At 45.8% G+C, this 22,341-nt stretch overlaps 1 protein-coding gene across 2 annotated transcripts in view; it reads left to right on the top strand.

Annotated features, from left to right (window-relative positions):
- The window catches only part of LOC142497892 (B-cell receptor CD22-like), a 48,591-nt gene extending 39,984 nt beyond the window's left edge, over window positions 1-8,607 (top strand). For both annotated transcript variants that reach the window (XM_075606295.1, XM_075606294.1), the window contains 2 exons: window positions 3,475-3,544; window positions 7,994-8,607. In XM_075606295.1, coding sequence (XP_075462410.1) covers window positions 3,475-3,544; window positions 7,994-8,125 — 202 coding nt within the window. In that variant the 3' untranslated portion in view covers window positions 8,126-8,607. The remainder of the gene's footprint in view (window positions 1-3,474; window positions 3,545-7,993) is intronic.
- Window positions 8,608-22,341: the final 13,734 nt, after the last annotated feature.

Genomic DNA, 22,341 nt, shown 5'->3' with positions numbered 1-22,341 from the left:
TATTTTGCAAACCCTGAGTCCCATCATTTCTCTACTATAATTACAATGCATGCAACAGCAGCAGCAAAATACCAACGCAGACCCTCATCCTCGCTGTTAAAGTATATTACTTGCTACAGTACACTTTACTTTAATAAAGGACTCTGGTGATAAATCACCATGTAAAATGTCACGTGTGGAAGCCTAATTAATGTTAACATATGCTGGATCATAATAATCAGCCCTTTTCGTACCACTGCTGGATGAAGACCCCACAATGATTTCAGGTTGACAGACTTGCTTTTCCAGGTTGCTTCAACAATGTTCCTAATTTCATTATCCCATCTAACTTTTGGTAATCTCCTTGGTTTTTTTAATTCCTTTGTTATCCAGTCAAGTATCATCTTCGTCCAGAGATGATCATTTCTTCTTTTGGTATCACCGACCCACTGACATTTTAATTTCTCCATCCTTGTGATAATTTTACAGAATGTTGTTTGTTTCAGAATCCATTCATTATTTCTTCTGTCTCCTCTGGTAATAACCAGCATATACATTTCCGCACTTCATTATGTTGTCTGAAGCTTTTTAACCGTCTTTGCATTTAGGGTCCAAGTTTCACATCCATACGTGATCATAGGCATACACTGGGTGAACACTTTACTCTTAAGACACAGTGAAAGGTTCCCTTGAAACATTATCTTGTTTCTTCAAAACGCACTCCATCCAATCTCCTTTCTGCTAATAATGGACATTATAAAATTCATTAACCATCATTTTTCTCCACTACGGCCAAGACATATTCACAAAGCTATATATACGTATGCAAAAACAACGTCCGTTGTACAGTATATCTCATTATCATATTCTTAATGCAATGTTAACTAGTACAGCCTTGCATTAGTGGAAATAACACCACTCTCTTTAAGTATATCTGACCTGTGGTATTTTAATAGAGGACCAAGTGACTTATTAAACCTCCCCAAACACACCTTTATGCAATTCTGTGCATGGAGAGGTACCTGTGCACAAAAAGGAGCACATGTAAGATACCTGGGAAATATGCTAATTTATGTAATTTGAAAATACTTTAACTATCCTAATTAGCATATCTCCCAGGAATCTGAGGTGTGCTCATTTTTGTGCACCAGTGTCTCTCCACGTGTTGTATAAAAGGTGTGTTTGGGGAGGTATATAGGTCACTTGGTACTGAAATAAAAGAGTATGTCCCAATGAGAAGTCATCACTGATTAAAAAGAAGCCCAAAACAATCCACATTGAGAACCTCTAAAATAATGACAAAGAGTTTTAATTAGAGCTGAAAATTTGCTTCAGCTAGCTCAAGACACACAGGGAGGGATACTTTAACAAATAATTAAAAATAGGAAAAAAATATCGGATGAGACAAAGCAGTTAAAGAAGGAACTTAAACAAATAAAACAGGAATACAAACTGAATATACAGAGGTGTGCAAGATAATCCGCAAGTGTATAACTGAACATGTAGGAAAATGTACCTGCGATATGGTGAGGAGAGATACAGAAACAAAAGTTTAAGAAAGACAAAGCAGTGACTTAGGACTGGGAAGAAGCAAATGATTGCACTCAAACAAGACTTTGGATTAATAATTAAATAAATGTATCATAAAGATAGTTGAAGATTTTACAAGGTAACAGATAATATAGGACATAACCCATCAGAGAAAGAGTGAGACAAGATGATCTATGATTTAAAATGTGTCCTTCCAGAAACAGCACCAAAAGGCAATAAAATCCATGAAAAATCGGAAGGCCCCAGAGGAAAGATAAAATCTTGGAAGAAGTAGAGAAAATTCTTGCAAAACTCTTTACACGCTGCTTAAGGAACAGGATAATTCCAGAACAAGGAAGCTAAGCAATAGTTACCCAAATCCATAAGAAAGGAAACAAGAGGGACCTCAAAACTAGCCGTCACCTTGATAAAGACTGCGTGGCAGTCGAAACGTTGTATTTTTTGGCTGTAATAAATCATCTTTTTGCCAAGCCCGAGTGCCAGGATCTTCTTCCTTATCGGACCTCAAAACCAACACAGATTCAACATCCAATCCCCATCAGTATTTCTAAGATACTCAATAATTGTCTGCAATATAACATGGACTTTTTAGAACAAAAGGGATTCTGCAGTGGATACAACCAAATGGACAGCATGCAAGATGTACAAGAAGTTATTACCCCAAATAAATACTATCTACAACTTATCTTGGGGTTCACAGCTTACAAAAAAGCATTTGATTCTGTATACACCTCAGTCATTTTAAACGCATTAGGAAGAGAAAGTGTTGGAGAAGTGTACTGTACATTGATATTAGAAGGAACATTTTATGAGAGTGCCACACCAACCAATAGATAACATGACGATACAATCAAGATAAGAATCAGTATTAAAGTGACAGGGAGACACCATGTGACCAAAGCTGTTCACAGCAACACTTGAGGATTTTTTTTATAAACTTAATGGGGATGAAAAAGGAATTAAGATCAACAGTAAATATTTGAGTCACCTATAATTTACAGAAAACATTGCTATTTTTGCCAGAAGCCCAGAAGACCTCCTGCAACTAATCAGAGACCTCACCAAAACAGGTAAGAAAGTGGACCTCTACTGGTATGTTTCTCAGCAAGACCAAAGTGAAGTTCAACAAAGGTCTCAACTCTTCAAATATGAAAATGAACGGAATAGACCTAGAAGAAATAAAAATCTATATATGTATGCATGTGAAACTTGAACCTTAAATGTGAAGATAAATATTAGGCTCTAGACAACTCACATAAATATGTTGGGTATTACCTAAAGAGACAGGAAATACGATGAATGCATTTTGAAAGCAAACAAAAGTCAGTGACATCATCACATTGTTGATGAAATTAAAATGGCAGTGGGCCAGTCGTATTACAAGGAGACATGACCATCATTGGACAAAGATAGTATTGACTGAATTACAAGAGAATTTCAAAAGACCAAGATAACGACCAAAGGTAAGATGGGAGGATGAAATAAGAATATTTGTTGGAGCAAAATGCAGAAGTGGCTTGCAACTGCTGCACCTGGAAGATTTTGGGGAAGCCTTCACCCAGCAGTATATTAGCTTTGATGATGATGGATGATGATGGATTGAATATATGTGAATGAATATCATCATCAAATCATCTTGGCAAGGTTCCAAGGGGACTGGAACGTGGATCCATTGAATATTAAACACATGCAAGTGCTTCGGAGGGCCCACTTCGTCTGTTCAAGCAGAAACCCATTGATCATCCCTGATTATTTTTATTTATAAACTGGGCAAATATTTATTTAACAATTGAATAAAACGTTTGCATAAAAAAATCACATTTAAAAAAATTTGAACATTTTATGATTCATGTATATTTTGAGTCTTTTTTCCTAATTTTGTACAAATCCAATTGAGTTCCAGAAAAAGAAACCAAAACAGGAACATATTTATATATATTGCAGGCAACCTTTGGCGGGAGACTCCAATAACTTAAGCAGAGAGGAAGAAGACGCACTTTACAGCACGCCTCAGGTAAGTAATGCTGCTGTGATCATAACATCCCATATTCCATAGCTAGTTCTCAGGGGCTGGCATATTATGCATTAACTGTACAGAGGTGAGAATAATTACCTGACACATAGAAAATACACGATTGTCAACTGATTTCATGAAGCAACGTTTTTGCCAGATAATTGTAAAGCATTCTCTGTTTCCTTAACCATTAATCTTAGCCATCGTTTATTTTTGGACTACAGGGAGCGGAGCATGTGTAACAGAAGTAGGGGTTCAAATGAATGGGGTTCACCTCAGGAGACGCTCTGCTTCAATGCAGTATTCATAAATAAAAAGAATAAAACATTGGATCGCTGTATTAGCTGCTCAGGGAGACACAGAGAGAGAGAGAGAGACCCCTTCATCGGGCTTGAGATGATTCACGCTTCTGGGGTCCAATTCAGAAGCAGGGACCCCCACTGAGTTAATCTAGCCAGGCAGCTTTCTGCTTTCTTGCTTGAGTTCGAGCCCCGGCCGGGCTGCGTTCTGGCGTCGCAACCTCGCGTAACAATGGTAGCAGTAAGTCTTGCTACATCTATATGCACGAAATACGGCCACATCCATCAAGTGCCTGTATGGCTTATTACCCCCATTCTGGCGATAACACCTGTGACAAACGGCTTACTCCGGGGCTCCGTCGTTTGTCCGGGACTGTTTAGAACACGGTCTTTTAGGGTAGGTTAAATGATGAGGCGTCACGTACTGTTCCTTTAAACAGGCTATGCCTGGTTTATTCAGTCCCAGGCACTGAGACTGCCACAGTGCATACAACAGAAAACAGATCAAAACAAAAGCTGCTCACCTGAGCGATAACTTAACTTAGATATCCCTGATTCAGGGTTGGAAGTGGCTTTTCCACTTCCAACATCAAAACACGGTACTTTTGCAGTCTTACACAAATGAACAGAAAGATTGAACCTGTTTGGGGAAGAGGCTTCTCCCCTCTGTAGTTCAGCAGCCTTCCAGCCTCCTGGCTCTTGTGGGGAGACCCGAGCAAACAGGAAATCAGTCTTTCATACCTGATTCCTAATTAGCATGACAGGTGACAGAAATCAGGCAGCAGACAAACTCTGGTCTGGATCTCTCATCCCTCAGTTTCAGCGCTTGCCAAACTGTGGGATGGAGTGTATGTATTATAAGGCTGCACTCCCAGGCCAAACAGGATAGAAACTGTCTAGTATCCTGGGAGCCCTATATACGGAATTTATTACCATCCCCTGGTTTCTGTCACACACCCCATGACTTGAATGGGAGTTAATGTTGGAACGGGTGTGTTATCCCGTACCAGCACTTTATCCATGTGCCACATGGGCCATATATAGTAAGTGACGTTAGGATAAGACACCGTGTGGTGCTAGAAGAAACGTTATGTCACATTCTAATGAAAATCATCTATGCAGAAGAAAGGCCGTCACGAACACTGACAGGTCTTAGAGGTGTCACACAGGTATCCACCTTCCCACCCGAATGTCAGCCGTAAGCTACTGTGATCCTGAAAAAGGTTCTTAAGTCAGGAACCCCTGTACAATTGAAACTATGCAGCCCCATGCAGGCCTGAATTTAGGAAGCCTTTGTTACCATTCATTTATGGTATCTGGTAGGAACAACCCTCTATAACAATTACACAGACCAAACAAGTTCTAAAACCTGTCTATCTCAATGTTAATCTCGTGTTCTTAGCATCCTGCTCAACAGCAAACTACTTATTACTAGAAAATCTCATATGAAAATGTTGAATAAATAATTTAATAAATAACATTATGAAAATGAACAGACTTTCTTCTGAGCAAATACATATAATATTTTCCATCATATTTACTGACAGTGTGACTTCATGGGATGCCTCCTAACACTGCTTAATAAATATGGCCCTTTACAGCACATCAAAATGAGTGGGCTGTAAGACGTCTCATGGAAGGTGTGTCATGGAGTAACATTCACTTTAATGAAGCCATAAAGGATCTTGTAGCCTTGAAGTTACCTTATGGAGTAGCACTGCTTAATAAATATAGTCATATATCCTAAATATGGAGCCGTAAATGGTAGATCCTCAGATGTCCATTAAATCTTTTTCGGGATTTTATCCCATTTAACGTATCGATAATCGTAATGCACAAAGGGGATTAGTGTTATGATGCCCGCGCATTGACAAACATCTGATCATTAATTTTTAATGCAAGTCTGACTTACTCTTATGCAAATCATGGGCTAATGAGCCGTTAACCTAACATCACTGATCCCCATAACTCTGTTTATGTTATTTCCATGCGGTAACGTTACACTAATTAGGTCACACCCAAGCCTTCCGTTACCCACATCCAGTCCACGATTATCAGAGTGTTATTTCTAGGAATAGCCTACAAGCAGAAAGGACAGGTCTTACCTGCCATCCAAATAATCGTACTGAGTATAAGCCTTAACCCTTTCATTACATGTGTCATTCATAGCTATATTATGGAACATAGAAATGTCTGAAATCCATCAGGAGATGCATCTGATAATGTTTCACGTTCATGTAATAAACTACAGTATACTGTATTATGGTGTTTAGTGATTAAAGTGAATGTAGGATTTGTTTGTCTGACCTAATACGGTATACAATCTTGACTGTATTAAGTATAATGTACAATAATGTGCACATTGGCAGATCCAATAACATGAACAATATTTACAGAAAAGCCTCTCATTTCTTTATTTACAAAACTGTCTGTAATGCATGTGCCTTCATTGGAATGGACATTTCAGTTTTTCCAGTGTATTGGTTAATGCGCAACAAAAATCCCCATTAATACAGCTACTGTATCATACTGTAATTAGGCACTTGGCGTAACGGCCGTTGTTTTAGCATACAGGTGTCATTAGCTTTTTGGATCCCCAATAAACTGGGGAAAACTAACGGACGTTAGCTGTTTAGGGAACGTCACTTTTATACTCCAGGTTTAACGAACCTCTGAGAATCTACCCCAATGTGTTTTTCAGCCTGGAAGATTTCTAACAGAGTAACACTTCTTAATAAATATAGTCATGCATCCTGAAGATAGTCCTAACACAATGGGGGCTATGCACAAAGCAGTGATACTGTAAGGGCTCTATGCAGTAAGTGCCCAAAAGGCTTTTTTCGCCATTTTCTCGCCAATATTGCCTTCCAGATTCAGAAAGTGCCGATAAGGCGATTAAAAATCGGCATTTTTTTTCCCCGAAAAAAACTGTTCGGCAGCCGGGTGCCGATAAGCCACTTTTCGCCACTTATCGGCACTTTCTGAAACCGGCTAAATTCTAGTAGCCCCGATCTGCTTTTCGCTGCTGATCTGCACTCTACAATTGAGATTTTAACGCCAATCCAGCCCGCCAACTAAAGTTGGCAAGTTGCTGGGGGAGAAGCATCGGCAAGGTCGACACTTTGAAAAAATCAGGCCTTTTTCCTGGCTGGGATTGATGCCAGGGATCTCCAGAGCTGATACCCATTAATACCAGCACCGGAGGCCCCCGGCATTCATCCGAGGCAGGAAAAATGCATTTAAAGCCCACTTCATGACCTTAACGGCAAACCGCTAAGGCAATGAAGGGGTTATCAGCCGTGCCAGGTTTATTGTGGGTAGCGGGGGTGGGTGAAGGGAGTTTTTGGCCCTTGGTGGCTGTTTAGGGCTTGCGGGAGGGGGGGGGGGTTTGCGGGTGGACTTAACCCCTTCATGACCTTAGCGGTTAATACCGCCTGTATCTCGGGAATTAGGGTGTCCCGGACCTGAAACCAATGCGGTTCATCTCCGGAGACCCCCTGCACATGTACACTATGAGTGAAAATTGTTTTGAAATATTTTTTATTATGCCGCTGTTTGCGCAGAGAGAGTGGCGGATCTCTCTCTGCTGCAAACACATCTCGGCAGGGGGCGGCATATCGCCAGGTTATCGGCAGACAGACTGTCTCGCAACCGGCTACCCTGCGTTTTGCTTTCGCAGTGGTTCGCCAGGGATTCGGCCCTTCCTGAATACTGCGAGGGCAAATCGCCAAAATCATGCCGATATTCAACCCCTGCCGAGAGTGCTTTTTCGGTGCTTACTGCATGAGGCCCTAAGTGTTTTTAAGTCAGATAAATGCCTTAATGGTGCAATATTGCGTGCACCGTGATTCACGAAGCAATGATAATACTGCAGTATTGCGCTTAAAAGGCTTTTTATCACCACAACACAGTCATTGAAAAAAAATTTCACCATAAATTGTGCCATAAAGGCATTTATCTCACTTAAAAACACTTATCACTGCTTTGTGCATACCCTGCACAGTATTGATTGGTACTTTTGAGGAATGTGCTTTCTAGAGTTGTGTATCTATCTGTGCTGTGCAATGCATTGCAGGCCTGCCCAGCATTGAAGGGGTTAACATTAAGACACAAATAAACTGGTATCTTTTTTTCTCTCTCCCATTTTCAGAGAAACCAGAAAGAGGAACCAGAAGAGGTTCATTATGCGTCAATCCAACACTCTCAGCGTGTCCCGTCCAATCGCGTGCCACAGCGGCTCAGCCACACAGACAACTCCGAATATGCAGTTGTGAAACTTTAGATCGTTCTGTACTTCTTACATATAAAATACGCTTTCTTCTTCATGCTAGCACATATTTTATGGAGCGCGTTAGTTCAGATAATGAATTATTTCAAGGATGAATTTCAGAGGATGCGGTTGAAAAAATACATATGTCCATCAAGTTCAACCTATGTATTTAGTATATCCCTGTTTATCACTCTAAAAAGAGGTACTGAGTATGGGACTTAACCCTTTCATTACATGTTGTTTAACAGTATATATTATGGATGATATAATGTCTAAAACACATTAAGAGATGCATCTGATAGTGTCTTGTAATAAACAATACTATTGTTTATAGTGATTAAATTATACGTACAGTAGGATATATTTGTAACTGTAATACAGTATGGCGTATAATCTTGACTGTATTAAGTATAATGTACAATAATGTGTCTACATATTATACCAATAATTACCAAGAAACAAAAGTAGTGAATAAAAAACAGTGTGAAAAATAAATGCAGAAGAACTATACTGCTTCCTCTTTTTGGAAACATAAATGCCAGGCTCACTGGGTACCCTACTGTGAGGCCTCTCACAGCTCAATCTTGCCACTGACTCTTGAGGTGGGGTGGGCAACTCCACTGAGAAATGAGGGGGAGGTGGTGGCCCTCACCATGGAGACCCCTGATGTGGGCTGGGACTCACTTGATCCTACTGGTATCATTAGAATTGAGGGGCTCATACAGTAGGTCGAATACAGATGCATCAGGTGCATGATCCGGAACTGCCATGTTGATGTTTGCGCCATGATCGCCAGCTCATTCCATATGCAGCGAAATGCAGCCAAAGGGTGGCCTCCCGAAGGGATCTGAACTTGGTGCTGTAGTAGAACACATGGGTGAAGCTGGAGCATCAGGAGGCGCAGCGGCAGGATAAGCTGGAGGAGCAGCGGTGTCGGCTGGAGATGGAGCTGGGGCTGTGCAGGAGCTGCAGGAGCTAGGGCAAGGGGGGATGGGGCTCAGGCAGCTGGAGCTGCAGCAGGAGCAGGTGGAGAGGCAGCATCATACACCTCAGGAGGAGCTTCAGAATGTATTATGGCAGTGTTTCCCAACTCCAGTCCTCATGAAACCCCAACAGGTAAGGTCTTAAGGACATCCCTGCTCCAGCAATGTGGGTCAATCAGTGGCTCAGTCATTGAGTGGCTGAGCCACCTGTACTGGAGCAGGGGTATCCTTAAGACATCACCTGTTGAGGTTCTCTGAGGACTGGAGTTGGGAAACACGATTTGTATTAGGGCGATCTCCTCACCCTGGTCTTCCTCCACATGCTCTGCCATCTCCGGCAAGGGCTGTCTGCATGACGGTCTTTCATAAAAAAGTGAAATAATATAATCAAAGACAGTGAAACAGAACTTGTGAATGTATAAGCACACTTTGAAAGAGTGGGCTTGCATACACCACCATTTTTTAACGTCTCTTTATTTATAGAACATTTTAGCAGGACTACTGTACATAAAGGTCCTGATCCACAAACTGCCTCTAATCTTTAGAAGACCTTTGCTCTCATGCATATGAACGAGAGCCGAGGCATGCAACAGTTTATCACCCTTTTGTGCAACAATTACATTTAGCATTCACTCTCATCTTCAGGTACATCCTGGACACAAAGTTATGTTAAGTATTTTAAAACAGCCTATTTATAACAAGTTCCGAATGGAAAACACCCGATGTCTGGAATGATTTTAGACAGGAAGATGATTTGAAGGACACAGGTAAATAGCTAAAGCAGATTGGCAATTATCAGAAGGACTAACAACAAGATTCTTCAGTCACCTGTAGGAGATGCCTGAAGAGGGTTTAAAGAGGAGATGGTGTTGAAGGGAAACAGGCTTTTATTTGCCAGGGTTTTTAACAACAAAAATAGAGCTTATGTTCAGCAAACAAAAAGAAGCAGCCAAGATACATATCTAGCTTTACTGTAGGTGGAGCACTGACTAACACAAGAACTTAGTGAGGTGGAGGGCTAAACCAACAATAACATAAATTCAGTGTGGATTAAGGTTTAATTTCAGGCCCCTGGCTTCCTCCTTGCTAGGCTAGGGTTTAGAAAGTCCAAGGGAAAGGTAGTCCTCTGCCACAGCGGTCCAAAGTGTCTGACTATCTTGTGCAGGGTAATCCTTCTTGCAGGGTCCAGGTGTAGTAAGTGTCCTGTGTCAGAGACCTGCAGTGACCACTGCAGGCTTTTTAGGCTTTTTAAAGGCCTTTAATGAGGAAGCTGAGCAGTCAATTATGAAAGTCCTCTGGCTTTAACCTGCTAGTGCTGTCTCAGTCTTTGAAGGTCTGTTTCTCCTGCATGATTATGTGACCCTTAAGACTATAAGCAGATGGTTGATGGTGAATCTTAGGAGATAAGTGCAGGGTACAGTGGGTGTTTAGATACCTTTAATAAGATGATCAGGTTTGATATTAACTATTTGAGATATTGAGACCTTTTAACTGTAGATTAAACAAGTGTTATTGTGATTGAGAAGTTATATGATCCTATAAAAAGGTAAAGGATAACTTTATACAGATTGATACCTTACTGTAATGTGCAAGGCATGATTTATAGGGGCATATGCTATATAAGCGCCGATAAGCCACTTATCGAGCACTTATCGGCCAAAATGCCTACTGCTATACAGTAAGCCTCAATAAGTGGGTGATAAAGGCCTGAATCACCAAAAATTTCAGCCGTCATAAAAAAAATCGCCGGGTGAGCGCCGATAAGCACTTAGGTCCTGAAACTCGTGCATTTCTAGTTGCCACGATTAGGTTATCGAGGCTAATAGCGGCTCTAGAATGGCGAGTTTTGCCCAAAATCCTCACACCAGGAAAAGTTGGTGTGAAGGTTGTGAGATGCGGTGAGACAGGACTTTGAGGGAAAAAAAAGGAAAGTATTTTTACTGCATCAGATTCATGTCAGGAGTCTCTGGAGCTGATATCCATTAATATGATTACCAGGGTTAACTATGCAGAAAACCCTAACAGTGCATCTAAACCTTCAACACAGGTAAATGTCCATACAAAATGTATAGCAGTAACTGGATATATAAATGTAACGGGTAATCGTGTCTGGTCTGACCCACCCAATCTCACATTGGCTCCTGTGGTCTATCCAGCCCCGTTACATGTCTGTGTATGGTGGTGCACCTGTAGGCAACAGGACTCCTGAGTCTCCCGCTTGATGGTTTTGGGGGATGTCAAGCACTACAGGTATCTGAGGTAGTGGGTGACGAGTCCTACTTACATCATGTACAGCGCCTCCACCTCATCAGGATCTATGCGGATGCAGGTAGATGTTCCTGATGAGGAACTCCTTCTTGGTGGTGAGGGCCACAGGAGAGTAATTGCAGACTCACACCATGGGGTTCTTGGTAAACAAGCCATATTTATTGTGCGTGGTGATAAGGGCCAGATGCCCCTCACAATCATGGTCTCAGCCGCACATTCTGCCGTGATTCCTTTAAAAGGTACGCCCTCCCAATGGAGTGGGATTCCCTCTCCCCGTAGGGAGATCACCCCTGTGCCAGGTCCCTGGATACAGTTGGCCTTCTCTGGTTTGATTATAACTTGGTGCCACTAGTTACTGAACTAGTGGGCCCCTTTAACTTGCTTCTTCACCTTGCATCATCAACTAGCAGTAACCACACTCTGCAACTTTCCACACTAACTTTAGGCAGTGCAGTGCCTTATATACCTCAGGAGGCAGGCACATCTCTGAGGTCACTAATAATGGACTCAGAACATGTAGCCACTCCCATCCATACATAGGGCACCTCACCAGGGTGTGAGGACAAACCTCCATAATTACTACTGGCATTCCTGTAACTTACCAGGTCTTGCTGCCAGCAGGAGAGATGTCAGTAGGCATTGTTAGACATGACTACATAAAGCTTGCTTGATTATAGGATTTAGAATACAAATGGAGTATATACAGTAGAAGATAATAGTGCATTGAAATTGAAAGTTCAAGTTGAAATAACTAGTTATTTATCCATAACATAACAGAGTTAAATGCACAAAGATGAAGACTTTTTACTAAACATATGAGATCTATTTATGTATTTTTTTATTAGTGTAACCCTGCTTCCTATCGCTTGGCAAGCTGTTACTCTGTGCTGTGTTACCTGCTGGCTCACAGGGCCCGAGCCTCTGCCACGGAGAGCCTGGGGTGCATACAATATATAGGTTCGGTGCAGCGCCTCCACCTGCGACAGATCCCGCCAAAGGGGGAGTTAGTCTTCGCAGGACGTTTATACAAGAATTACTCTTACACGACCATGTTCTAAAACCAATCTCGTTTACTGATAGATCAACCTTACGATACGTTACATGCCATGACATTCCTGTATGCTGGTACACATCATTTAACACGCCACGGAGGTTGTCATCATACTTGCGCCTCGGCGGACGCCAACAATAACTTCCGCCTCGGCGGATGCCAACAACACTTTCCCCAATCCCGCCACCGGGTGATCTCACTCCGTGTCCAAATACGCTAGTCAGTTCTCCCGTTCCCACAGGTCTATGTATGTGTATGGGTGACTGCGCAGCCACTATGTCTCAGGTGATTGAAAGGTAGAGTTGGTGCACTTGATGAAATACCTGCAAAACTGCTACGATTCTTCGAAAAGAGTCTCTGAAGGTACCACGCTCTTGCCCTCACTAGGATCCGGGGCGCTTCCTCTCGAACTCTGGCCACTCTACGGAGATCTGAGCCCGATTTCCTTCTTGACAGAATAGTCCCAAACAATACTAATAGTTAGGGGGTAAAACCCTTACTAAAGGTGTCCCTAGCTCAGCTTGTCTCTACGGTGACTCAGGGCTAACTGGGCCGGGGGCACCTGGCCTGCGCCTGGGAGTACAACCTCCCAGCGCAGTATCTCTGTCTCCTCGTCTCTCCACGAAAATCTAACTCCACATGCGCGCAACCCCTGCCTATATGTCTGGCAACTCCTCCTCTCATAGGCTAACCGCTCTCACCTGACCTTCCCCGTAGGGTTGCTGGGTCAAGGGACTGCTCCTCTCCCGCTAAATTGTACTCTCCTCCTTCGCGGGCTCTGCAACTACTCTTTGCAAGCACAACCTCCCATTTCTCAGGGTGAATCAGGGGTCACGGCTACATCCTCCCCCCTGTGGATTCCAACGGCCCCGCTTTGAAAATGACAACAACACAGCCATTATATAATGAAAAACACTAATACATTGGGTCCCCTATCAACTTGTACATTTCACTGAACATGATAATCACTGATTGCACCCGGCTGCTTGCCCACTGCTGAGACTCGTAATGAGGTGCCCCGAACTGATCATAAGCCAACCTCGTGGGAGGGTGGCTGGTTCTTTGGCTTCTGCGAATTGGCTTTTACGCTACCTCCTTGGGGGAGTAGCAATGCTCATCGGGTGTCTCCAACTCGACCCTTGAGGGGCAGGGTAGGTCTGTAAAGTCTCTTTGTGATACAAAGCACAGGCTTTGGGGATTTAGTGGCGGACTCACTGGAGTCAGTGTCTCTGTCATGGGGCCAAGGGGTTCTTTGCCCGTAGCTCCTTCGGGAGATGCCCCCGCGGCCAGAAGGCCCCTTTGAGAGGTTCCTTCCTTTGGATCGTCCAGACTTTCATATCCTGATGACAGTTCCCCACTCAGGGGAGATGTAAGCCACTCTACCACTCCTTCTTCTATTTGGGGAATGGGGAGCAGATGATTTCGATGCCACGTCTTTATCCGACCCTCCGAGTCTTTTATCCGGTAGACAGGAAGGCCAGGCATTTGAGAAACCACTTCGTATACCCCTTCTCGCCAGCGGTCAGCCAATTTATGCATTCTCAGTACTCCCAGGTTGCGGAGCAGTACGGCATCGCCAGTTTTAATGTCTCTATGTTTTACTTTGTGATCATAGCGCCTTTTGTTCCCGGCATTCAATTTTTCAGTGGATCTCTCGGCTTGCCCATAGGCCTTCTGCAAATTCTCTTGCAATCTTTGTACGTAGCGAAAATGATTGGAATTGCGCACCCCATTGGTGGAGAATCTTAACTGTATATCCACTGGTAGGCGGGCTTCACGGCCAAACATAAGAAAGTAGGGGGAGAACCCGGTAGATTCGTGTCGGGTGCAATTATAAGCATGAACTAGAGCTTCCACATGGCGACTCCACTTAGTCTTCTCGACACCTGTTAGTGTGCCCAGCATGTCCAGCAGAGTGCGATTGAAACGTTCAGGCAAAGCATCCCCTTCTCGGTGGTAAGGAGTAGTACGGGACTTGTTAATGTGCAAGAGGTTCAGCAATTCTTTTATTAGTCTACTTTCAAAGTCCCGTCCCTGGTCGGAGTGCAGACGTTGAGGTAGCCCATAATGCATGAAATATTTCTCCCAGAGGACTTTAGCCACCGTAATAGCTTTTTGATCCTTGGTCGGAAATGCCTGGGCATAGAGGGTATAATGATCAGTGATGACCAGCACGTTCTCTATACCATGGGTGTCGGGTTCGATGCACAAGAAGTCCATGCAGACTAAATCCATAGGTCCCGTACTCTTTAGATGACCCATGGGGGCAGCTCGGGTGGGCAGAGTCTTGCACTGGATACACCGCACACACCTATGACAGTGATGCTCTATGGATTCTCTCATTTTTGGCCAAAAAAATCTATCTCTTACTAGTCCGAAAGTTTTGTCCACCCCCAGATGCCCGTGTTCATCATGGAGAGCTTTCAGCACTAAGTATTGTAGTCGTTTTCGCAACACTAGTTGGCGGCGATCCGGGTGGTCATGATACTTCACCACTCGGTATAACAACCGATCTTGAATTTCAAATTTGTACGCCTCCCACATTAGTATACCTTCGACATCCTCGGGAGTCTGGCGAAGCAGTCCCCGTCGCTTTTGTCGAAGGGCATCCCGGATAGTTCCTGCAACCGGATCCTGTTCTTGATAACGTACCATATCTTCCCAAGCAATTATCTGATCGGGGGCAACATGCATTCCACTCGGGTCTCGATAGGCTGCCGGTATAGCGGTGGTTGCACACCCTAGGGAGTCAGCCACCCTTAACTCCGAAAAGGCTACTTGCTCATCTATGATGGCTGCCGTGCCGCAGAGGGCTCTTATTCCCGGTCCGGGGATCTCTTCCCACTGATCTTCATCGTTGGTAGGGATCAACCCCGGTCGCCTCGACAAGCGTCCGCTCCAATGTTTAAAGGCCCAGGTTTGTATTTTAAGGTGAAGTTGTAATTGAAAAGCGCGGCCAACATACGATGTCCGGTCGCATCCAGTTTGGCGGAGGTCATGATGTAGGTTAGAGGTTTATTGTCAGTACGTACTTCGAATGACACCCCGTACAGGTAGTCCCGAAGTTTATCCACTATGGCGCACTTAAGGGCCAAGAATTCGAGCTTATGTACCGGATAGTTCTGTTCACTAGTGGTGAGACTGCGGCTGATGTACGCTACGGGCCGTAACCCTTCAGGATATTTCTGATGCAAGACGGCTCCTAAACCGCTCAGGCTGGCGTCCACGTGCAGGATGTAGGGTTGGTCGGGGTTGGCGTAGGCCAGGACCGGGGCAGCCGTCAGACTCTGCTTCAGGTCGTGGAAGGCTTGGTCACACTCGGGGGTCCATTTATCCCCGAAGGCCTGTTTGGCAGAGTGGGTCTTCTGGCCCATTTCAGACGGGTATATGCGGAGCAGACTGTTGAGGGCTTTGGCCCTTCGTGAATACCCCTCCACAAAGCACCGATAGTAGTCGCAGAAACCCAGGAACAAGCGTAGCTCCCCCACATTCTCGGGACGAGGCCAGTTAACGACAGCTTCTATCTTAGCGGGATCAGTGGCGATTCCGGCACCGGACAAGGTGTGTCCTACATACGTTACTGAGGTCCGACAGAACCGACATTTGTCCAGAGAGAGTTTGAGGCCTTCTGCGGACAGCCTATCCAGTACCTTCACGAGACGACTCTCATGCTCCTCCAAAGTTTTCCCGAAGACTATGATGTCATCTAAGTACAGTGGCGACACAGTTTATCGCACTGCGTCCAGATCCGCAAGCCGGGAGATTTCCCGGCTTGCTAGTGGCCTCCCCTCGGCGTGCCGCGCGTCATAGACGCGCGGTCACGCTTCTTCGGGAGCGTGCGCCCCCTGCACGCACGTCCAGGGCTCCCCGAGGGAGCCCTGGTGTCCCGCGATTGCGGGACGGCGGCAGGGGGTTCCGGGGGACCCGGCGGACCCGGCAGCGGTAGGGAGAGCGCCCCGATCGGAGGGCGCTCTTCCGCTGCTTCGGCGCGCGCCCGTCACTCTCGGGCGCGCGCCAGGCTACTGCTGCGGCCAAGAACGGGCAAATGCTCGAATAAACTTGGCCGCAGCAGTATACCAAGCATTCTCGGGGGTTGAGGTCACCCAATGTTTTCTCCATTAATCGCTGGAAGGTGGCGGGCGCTCCGCATATGCCTTGAGGCATGAGAGTGAACTGATAAAACCCAAGGGGGCAGACGAAGGCAGTCTTTTCTTGATCCTCCGGGCTCATCGGGACATGATAGTATCCAGACCGTAGGTCCAGTACGCTGAACCATTGGCTCCCGTGTAGGGCATCCAGGATCTCTTCTATACGAGGGAGGTTATACTGATCCGGTACCGTCCGATTGTTCAGCGTCCGGTAATCTACACACAGCCTCACATTTCCATTTATTTTTCTCACCACCACAATGGGAGAGACATAGGTGCTTCGGGATTCAGTGACAATCCCGGCGGCCTCCATGTCATGGATAGCGGCTCTCACATCCTCCACATCCCGGGGAGCGAGCCGGCGCGAACGTTCTCTGAAGGGCTTCTCATCCATCATGCGGATGGTGTGCTGGGCGTTGCGGCTGCACCCCACATCCATTTCCTCGGTAGAGAATACGGAACGTCTTTTCTCTAGTTGCGCCCGTAACCGGTTCTTCCAGGTTCCCGGCAATTCGGCCGAGCCGAAATCGAAGTCCAGGACCGTCCCTGTTTCTTTCACTCGGGTCGTATTTGCTTGCACTGCCTCTTCCACTGAACTAACCGGATAGATTCTTCCTATTTGCTGGCCCACATCAATGACCAGGGAGAAGGGTGATAGATTCTGCACCATCACATCAATCCTTCCAGGAGGGCGCCCCGCCAATAGCGAAATTCGCGTACGAGCCAATACCCTCGCCTCACATCTTCTCCGGGAGTACTTTCAAGTGAGAATTGTTGGTCTTCGGCTTGACGCTCTGCATAAGCACACCAGGCGCTAATTCTTTGCGTTTCTCCGGGAAACAGCTTTGTACACCCCTTTCGCCCACAGAACAGCAGTCCGTAGTCATCTGGATGGGGGGAAGGCTGGGCTGGATCGGTTTGAACCAATTGCAGCTGCAGACTTGACATAGGGAGCTCTTTAGTTTCATGTATATAAGCCCGGATGACCGCTTGTACAATATCGGTATTGGTGCCGAGGATAATAGGGTACTTGGGGGTGTCTCAGGGTTCCGGACATACCAAGACATCCACCTTCATGGGGTGAGACCTTCCCGTGTTGAGCTGTTGGATTTCCAGATCCATGGTCACTAACCCATCGATGGGATAGTTGTCATTGCTAAACCCGCGTACCTTGATGTGATCCGCCGGTCACAGCGGACGCTACTGAAGATGACGATCATAGAACCCTCGGTATATGAGGGTGACTTGGGATCCGGTGTCTAGCAGGGAAGAAGAAGAGATTCCATCCACTAAAACTCAGATCAGCGCCACCGGTCCCACTCGATTCCCATCTTCTATTGATTTGGCCCCTCCAGACGGGGTGGCGTCTGTATCAGCCTCTGCCGCATACACCCCGCAGACCATAGTCTGGGACGGGAACTTCGGGGGTGAAGGGCTCTGGGGTAGAGAAGTGCCCAGGCGGCAATCGTAGGATAGATGTCCCTGCTTCCCGTACTTGTAGCAGGACATATCTCTGGGGATAGCCTGGCGATCCGGCGGAGGGGACGACCGTCCCGCGGAAAGCGATTTCTCGGAACCAGGCTGGTCCGATGGTTCCTCTTTCTTCTCTGTACTTCCTCTGGATTTAGCGCCGCTGCTAACTTTTGGTCTCTGAGGAGAGTGTAGCATTAGATGCGTCTCGTCTTCCTTCACCTGTTGCAGCAGTTGGATGAATGAGGGGGGGGGGGGGGCCGAGTGAGGTGATCACGAATCATGGTGGCTATTGGGTGAGAAGGACAGGATCCGCGGAGGTACTGCTTCCGAAGATACTCATCCATCTGGGAGGGTAGTACGTATTTATAATGCAGCAGCAGGCCAAGAGATATGTGCACACAGTGTATATAAGCGGATAGCTCTTCTCCTTCCTTCTGGTTTACGGCATAGTACTTGGCCCACAAGGCCCCGTCATCCTCCTTCGCACTATAGGCTTCGGCCCGGAATTCTATCATCAAGCGAGAGGTTAGATCGGGGTACTGTTCACGGTGTATTCCGATCAGCGTGGCAGCCGGGGGCCGCAGACACTCCATGAGCCGCTGGTGTTTTACTACATCTGTGCATGACCTCTCCTCCATTACTCTCCGCGTGTGCTCTTTCCACGTCTCTACCCCATCTGCCCCGGCAGGCACCAGGAGGGTCCCCGAGAAGGCTTTTAGCTTCCGGTAGTTCTGAGCATGGGTGGCTAAGGTAAGCGCTTCGACTAGCGGCGGCAAACTGGGGGGGCTAGATAGCAGGTCTATTTTGTCATTCAGTTTATTTAGCAGGTTACTACTCACTCCCGCTTCCATAGATGCGCTGGATTCCGGGTTACTGGACATGGAACGGAAGCTTCCGACCTCACTCTCGGCATAGTGGATCAATGGGAGGGTGGGATCGTCCTCCCCCAACGAACATACGAAGGGGTTCCGAATGGGGTAAACGAAAGGACTACCGCCGGGAGGTGTATCGGGCAAGACCAAGGATTGTGTAACGGCAGTTTCCAACACCAACAGGTTACGCCGACAGTCTACAAGTAAAGTATTCCACTTGAAGTCGTGGTCTATCATTACATCTACCAGGCGAGCTTTGGCAAACCCCGGGAGTTGTCGCAAGGCCGTCTGTAAAGTCTCTAGGGGCAAGGCCATGGGTACTTGGGACAGCGCTATGGCGCGACGAGTGGGAGTGCATACTTAACGGGCCCAGTCTCGTATCTCTTGACGGGTGGGCAAAGACATGGTGATCACAATTTAGGTTCGGGGGCACCTAAAATCTCAGCAGCGCCTCCAAATGTAACCCTGCTTCCTATTGCTTGGCAAGCTGTTACTCTGTGCTGTGTTACCTGCTGGCTCACAGGGCCCGAGCCTCTGCCACGGAGAGCCTTGGGTGCATACACCTGTGACAGATCCCGCAAAAGGGGGAGTTAGTCTTCGCAGGACGTTTATACAAGAATTACTCTTACACGACCATGTTCTAAAACCAATCTCGTTTACTGATAGATCAACCTTACGATACGTTACATGCCATGGCATTCCGGTATGCTGGTACACATCATTTAACACGCCACGGAGGACGTCAAGATACTTGCGCCTCGGCGGACGCCAACAATAACTTGCGCCTCGGCGGACGCCAACAACACTTTCCCCAATCCCGCCACTGGGTGATCCCACCCCGTGTCCAAATACGCTAGTCAGTTCTCCCGTTCCCACAGGTCTATGTATGTGTAGGGGTGACTGCGCAGCCACTATGTCTCAGGTGATTGAATGGTACAGTAGAGTTGGTGCACTTGATGAAATACCTGCCGAGCCCTTCGGTGCTCAGAACTGCTACGAAAAGTGTCTCTGAAGGTACCACGCTCTTGCCCTCACTAGGATCCGGGGCGCTTCCTCTCGAACTCTGGTCACTCTACGGAGGTCTGAGCCTGATTTCCTTCTCGACAGAATAGTCCCGAACAATACTAATAGTTAGGGGGTAAAACCCTAACCAGGGTGTCCCTAGCTCAGCTTGTCTCTACGGTGACTCAGGGCTAACTGGGCCAGGGGCACCTGGCCTGCGCCTGGGAGTACAACCTCCCAGCGCAGTATCTCCATCACCTCGTCTCTCCACGAAGCTCTAACTCCACGTGCGCGCAACCCCTGCCTATATGTCTGGCAACTCCTCCTCCCATAGGCTAACCGCTCTCACCTGACCTTCCCTGTAGGGCTGCTGGGTCAAGGGACTGCTCCTCTCCTGCCAAATTGTACTCTCCCCCTTCGCGGGCTCTGCAACTACTCTTTGCAAGCGCAACCTCCCATTTCTCGGGGTGAATCAGGGGTCACGGCTACATCAGTATAATGTTTTTTTTCCCTGTTCCCTTCCTTTCTGCTTGTGTTTATTTATGCTGCCTGTCACATTTGTTTAGGGTATGTGCATCTGTTCTATGCATTACGGTAGTGCCTTACATTTGTTTAGGGTATGCACATTTGTTCTATGCATTACGGTAGTGCCTTACATTTGTTTAGGGTATGCACATCTGTTCTATGCATTACGGTAGTGCCTTACATTTGTTTAGGGTATGCACATTTGTTCTATGCATTACGGTAGTGCCTTACATTTGTTTAGGGTATGCACATCTGTTCTATGCATTATGGTAGTACTTGCTCTCTGCATCAAGGAGTCATGATCATGATACACACAAGGCTACAGCTGAGTGGGGTGAACAGAGATTGGTCTGAGGGGGGGGGGCGAGACGGAGAGGACACACTACTAAAGCAGGGAAAGAACATTAGGATCCATAGTCTCTTTGATAAAGTGCCTCCCAGGCGAAACTCGTTAGAGTGTTTTTTAACCCATATGTGCCAATAAATAGAAGTTTGACTGCACTTACCTTCCCTGGGGGAGTTTTCTTTGGCTGTGCACCGCCCTCCGTTTCCTGATATCCATTAATATCAGCATCGGAGACCCCGGCATGAATCCTATGCAATACAAATGCATTTACAGGCAACTTCATTACTTTAGAAGCAAACAGCTATGACAACGAAGGGGTTAAACCGTCCTGCTACCCACAATGGCCAAATACCCCCTTCACCACCCCCACTACCCACAATAAACACTAATACCCACCTCCTCTACCCCCACATGATTTATACCAAAAGCCGTCGGTGTCCAGGGGAACTCAGGCGGTTCCCGTGGGTGTCCGGGTTCCTCAGGTGGTCTTCATGGGTGTATGTGGGCCTTCGGGTGGTCCCTGCGGGGTTCTCAGGTGGTCCCATGGGTGTATGTGGGCCCTCGGGTGGTACCTGCAGGTGTCCGAGGGTCATCGTGTGACCCCAGCGTGTGTCTGGGGGCCCTCATGTGGTCCCTGCAGGTGTCCGTGGGTCCTCAGGTTGTTCCTGCTGATACCCGCTGGCCTGCGGTACCAGTCCTGTGGCAAAAATTGTTTTTGCAATACATTAAAATAATTATGCCCTCCCCCCCACCCCCAACACATACAGTACAGTAATGGGCAAAATAACTATTATCCAGATATGAAAAATAGCTAATTTGCCCATTATTAAATAAAACATTAGCCAGTCAGCATAAATAAAGTTTACCTTTAGGGTACAGATAAATACAGTGATAGCCAATCCATTTTTTGGCAAAAGTGTTTTTTCTATTGATTGGTGTTTTTTATTTATCAGTTTATTCTTTGGCTTAAATTGTTTTTAATTTTGATGGCTTGTTTTTATTTAATTTTGCGATTTTTTAGCGTTTTTAATTAATGATTTCTTTTGTTGGCTACTGGTTTTAATTGATGCCTAGTTGTTTTATTAATTAATTGATGTGTTGGCTAGTGGCATAATTAATTAATTTATTGGTTGGTTAGTGCTTTTTTTTATGTATTTAATTGGTTGGTTAGTGCTTTTATTTATGTATGTAATTGGTTGGCTAGTGCTGTTATTTATTTATTGGTTGGCTAATGCTGTTATTTATTTAATTGGTTGGCTAGTGCTTTTATTTCTTGAATTGGAGTGTTTAAGTGTTTGTGTACAGTATATATTTTATTAGTGTGTATGTTTGGCCTTCATGCTTTTTTATTAGGTTAACCATTTAGTGATATAGTGGTCTATCATTTCCATATTACCATATTTCCTCGATTGTAAGACGCAATCGATTGTAAGACGCACCATCAATGTGGCCCTTACAATCGAGGAAAATTACTTTTTTCACTTACTTTGTTTCAGGAGAGGTCTCATGTCAGTGGAGAATGAACTGGGTGGCGGCGGCAGGAGAGGTCCCACGTCTGCA

This window comes from Ascaphus truei, chromosome 6 (genome assembly GCF_040206685.1).
Source record: "Ascaphus truei isolate aAscTru1 chromosome 6, aAscTru1.hap1, whole genome shotgun sequence".
Lineage (NCBI taxonomy): Eukaryota > Metazoa > Chordata > Amphibia > Anura > Ascaphidae > Ascaphus > Ascaphus truei.
The sequence above is the reverse complement of the archived record's forward strand: the minus strand, read 5'-3'. Positions and strand labels throughout refer to the sequence as shown.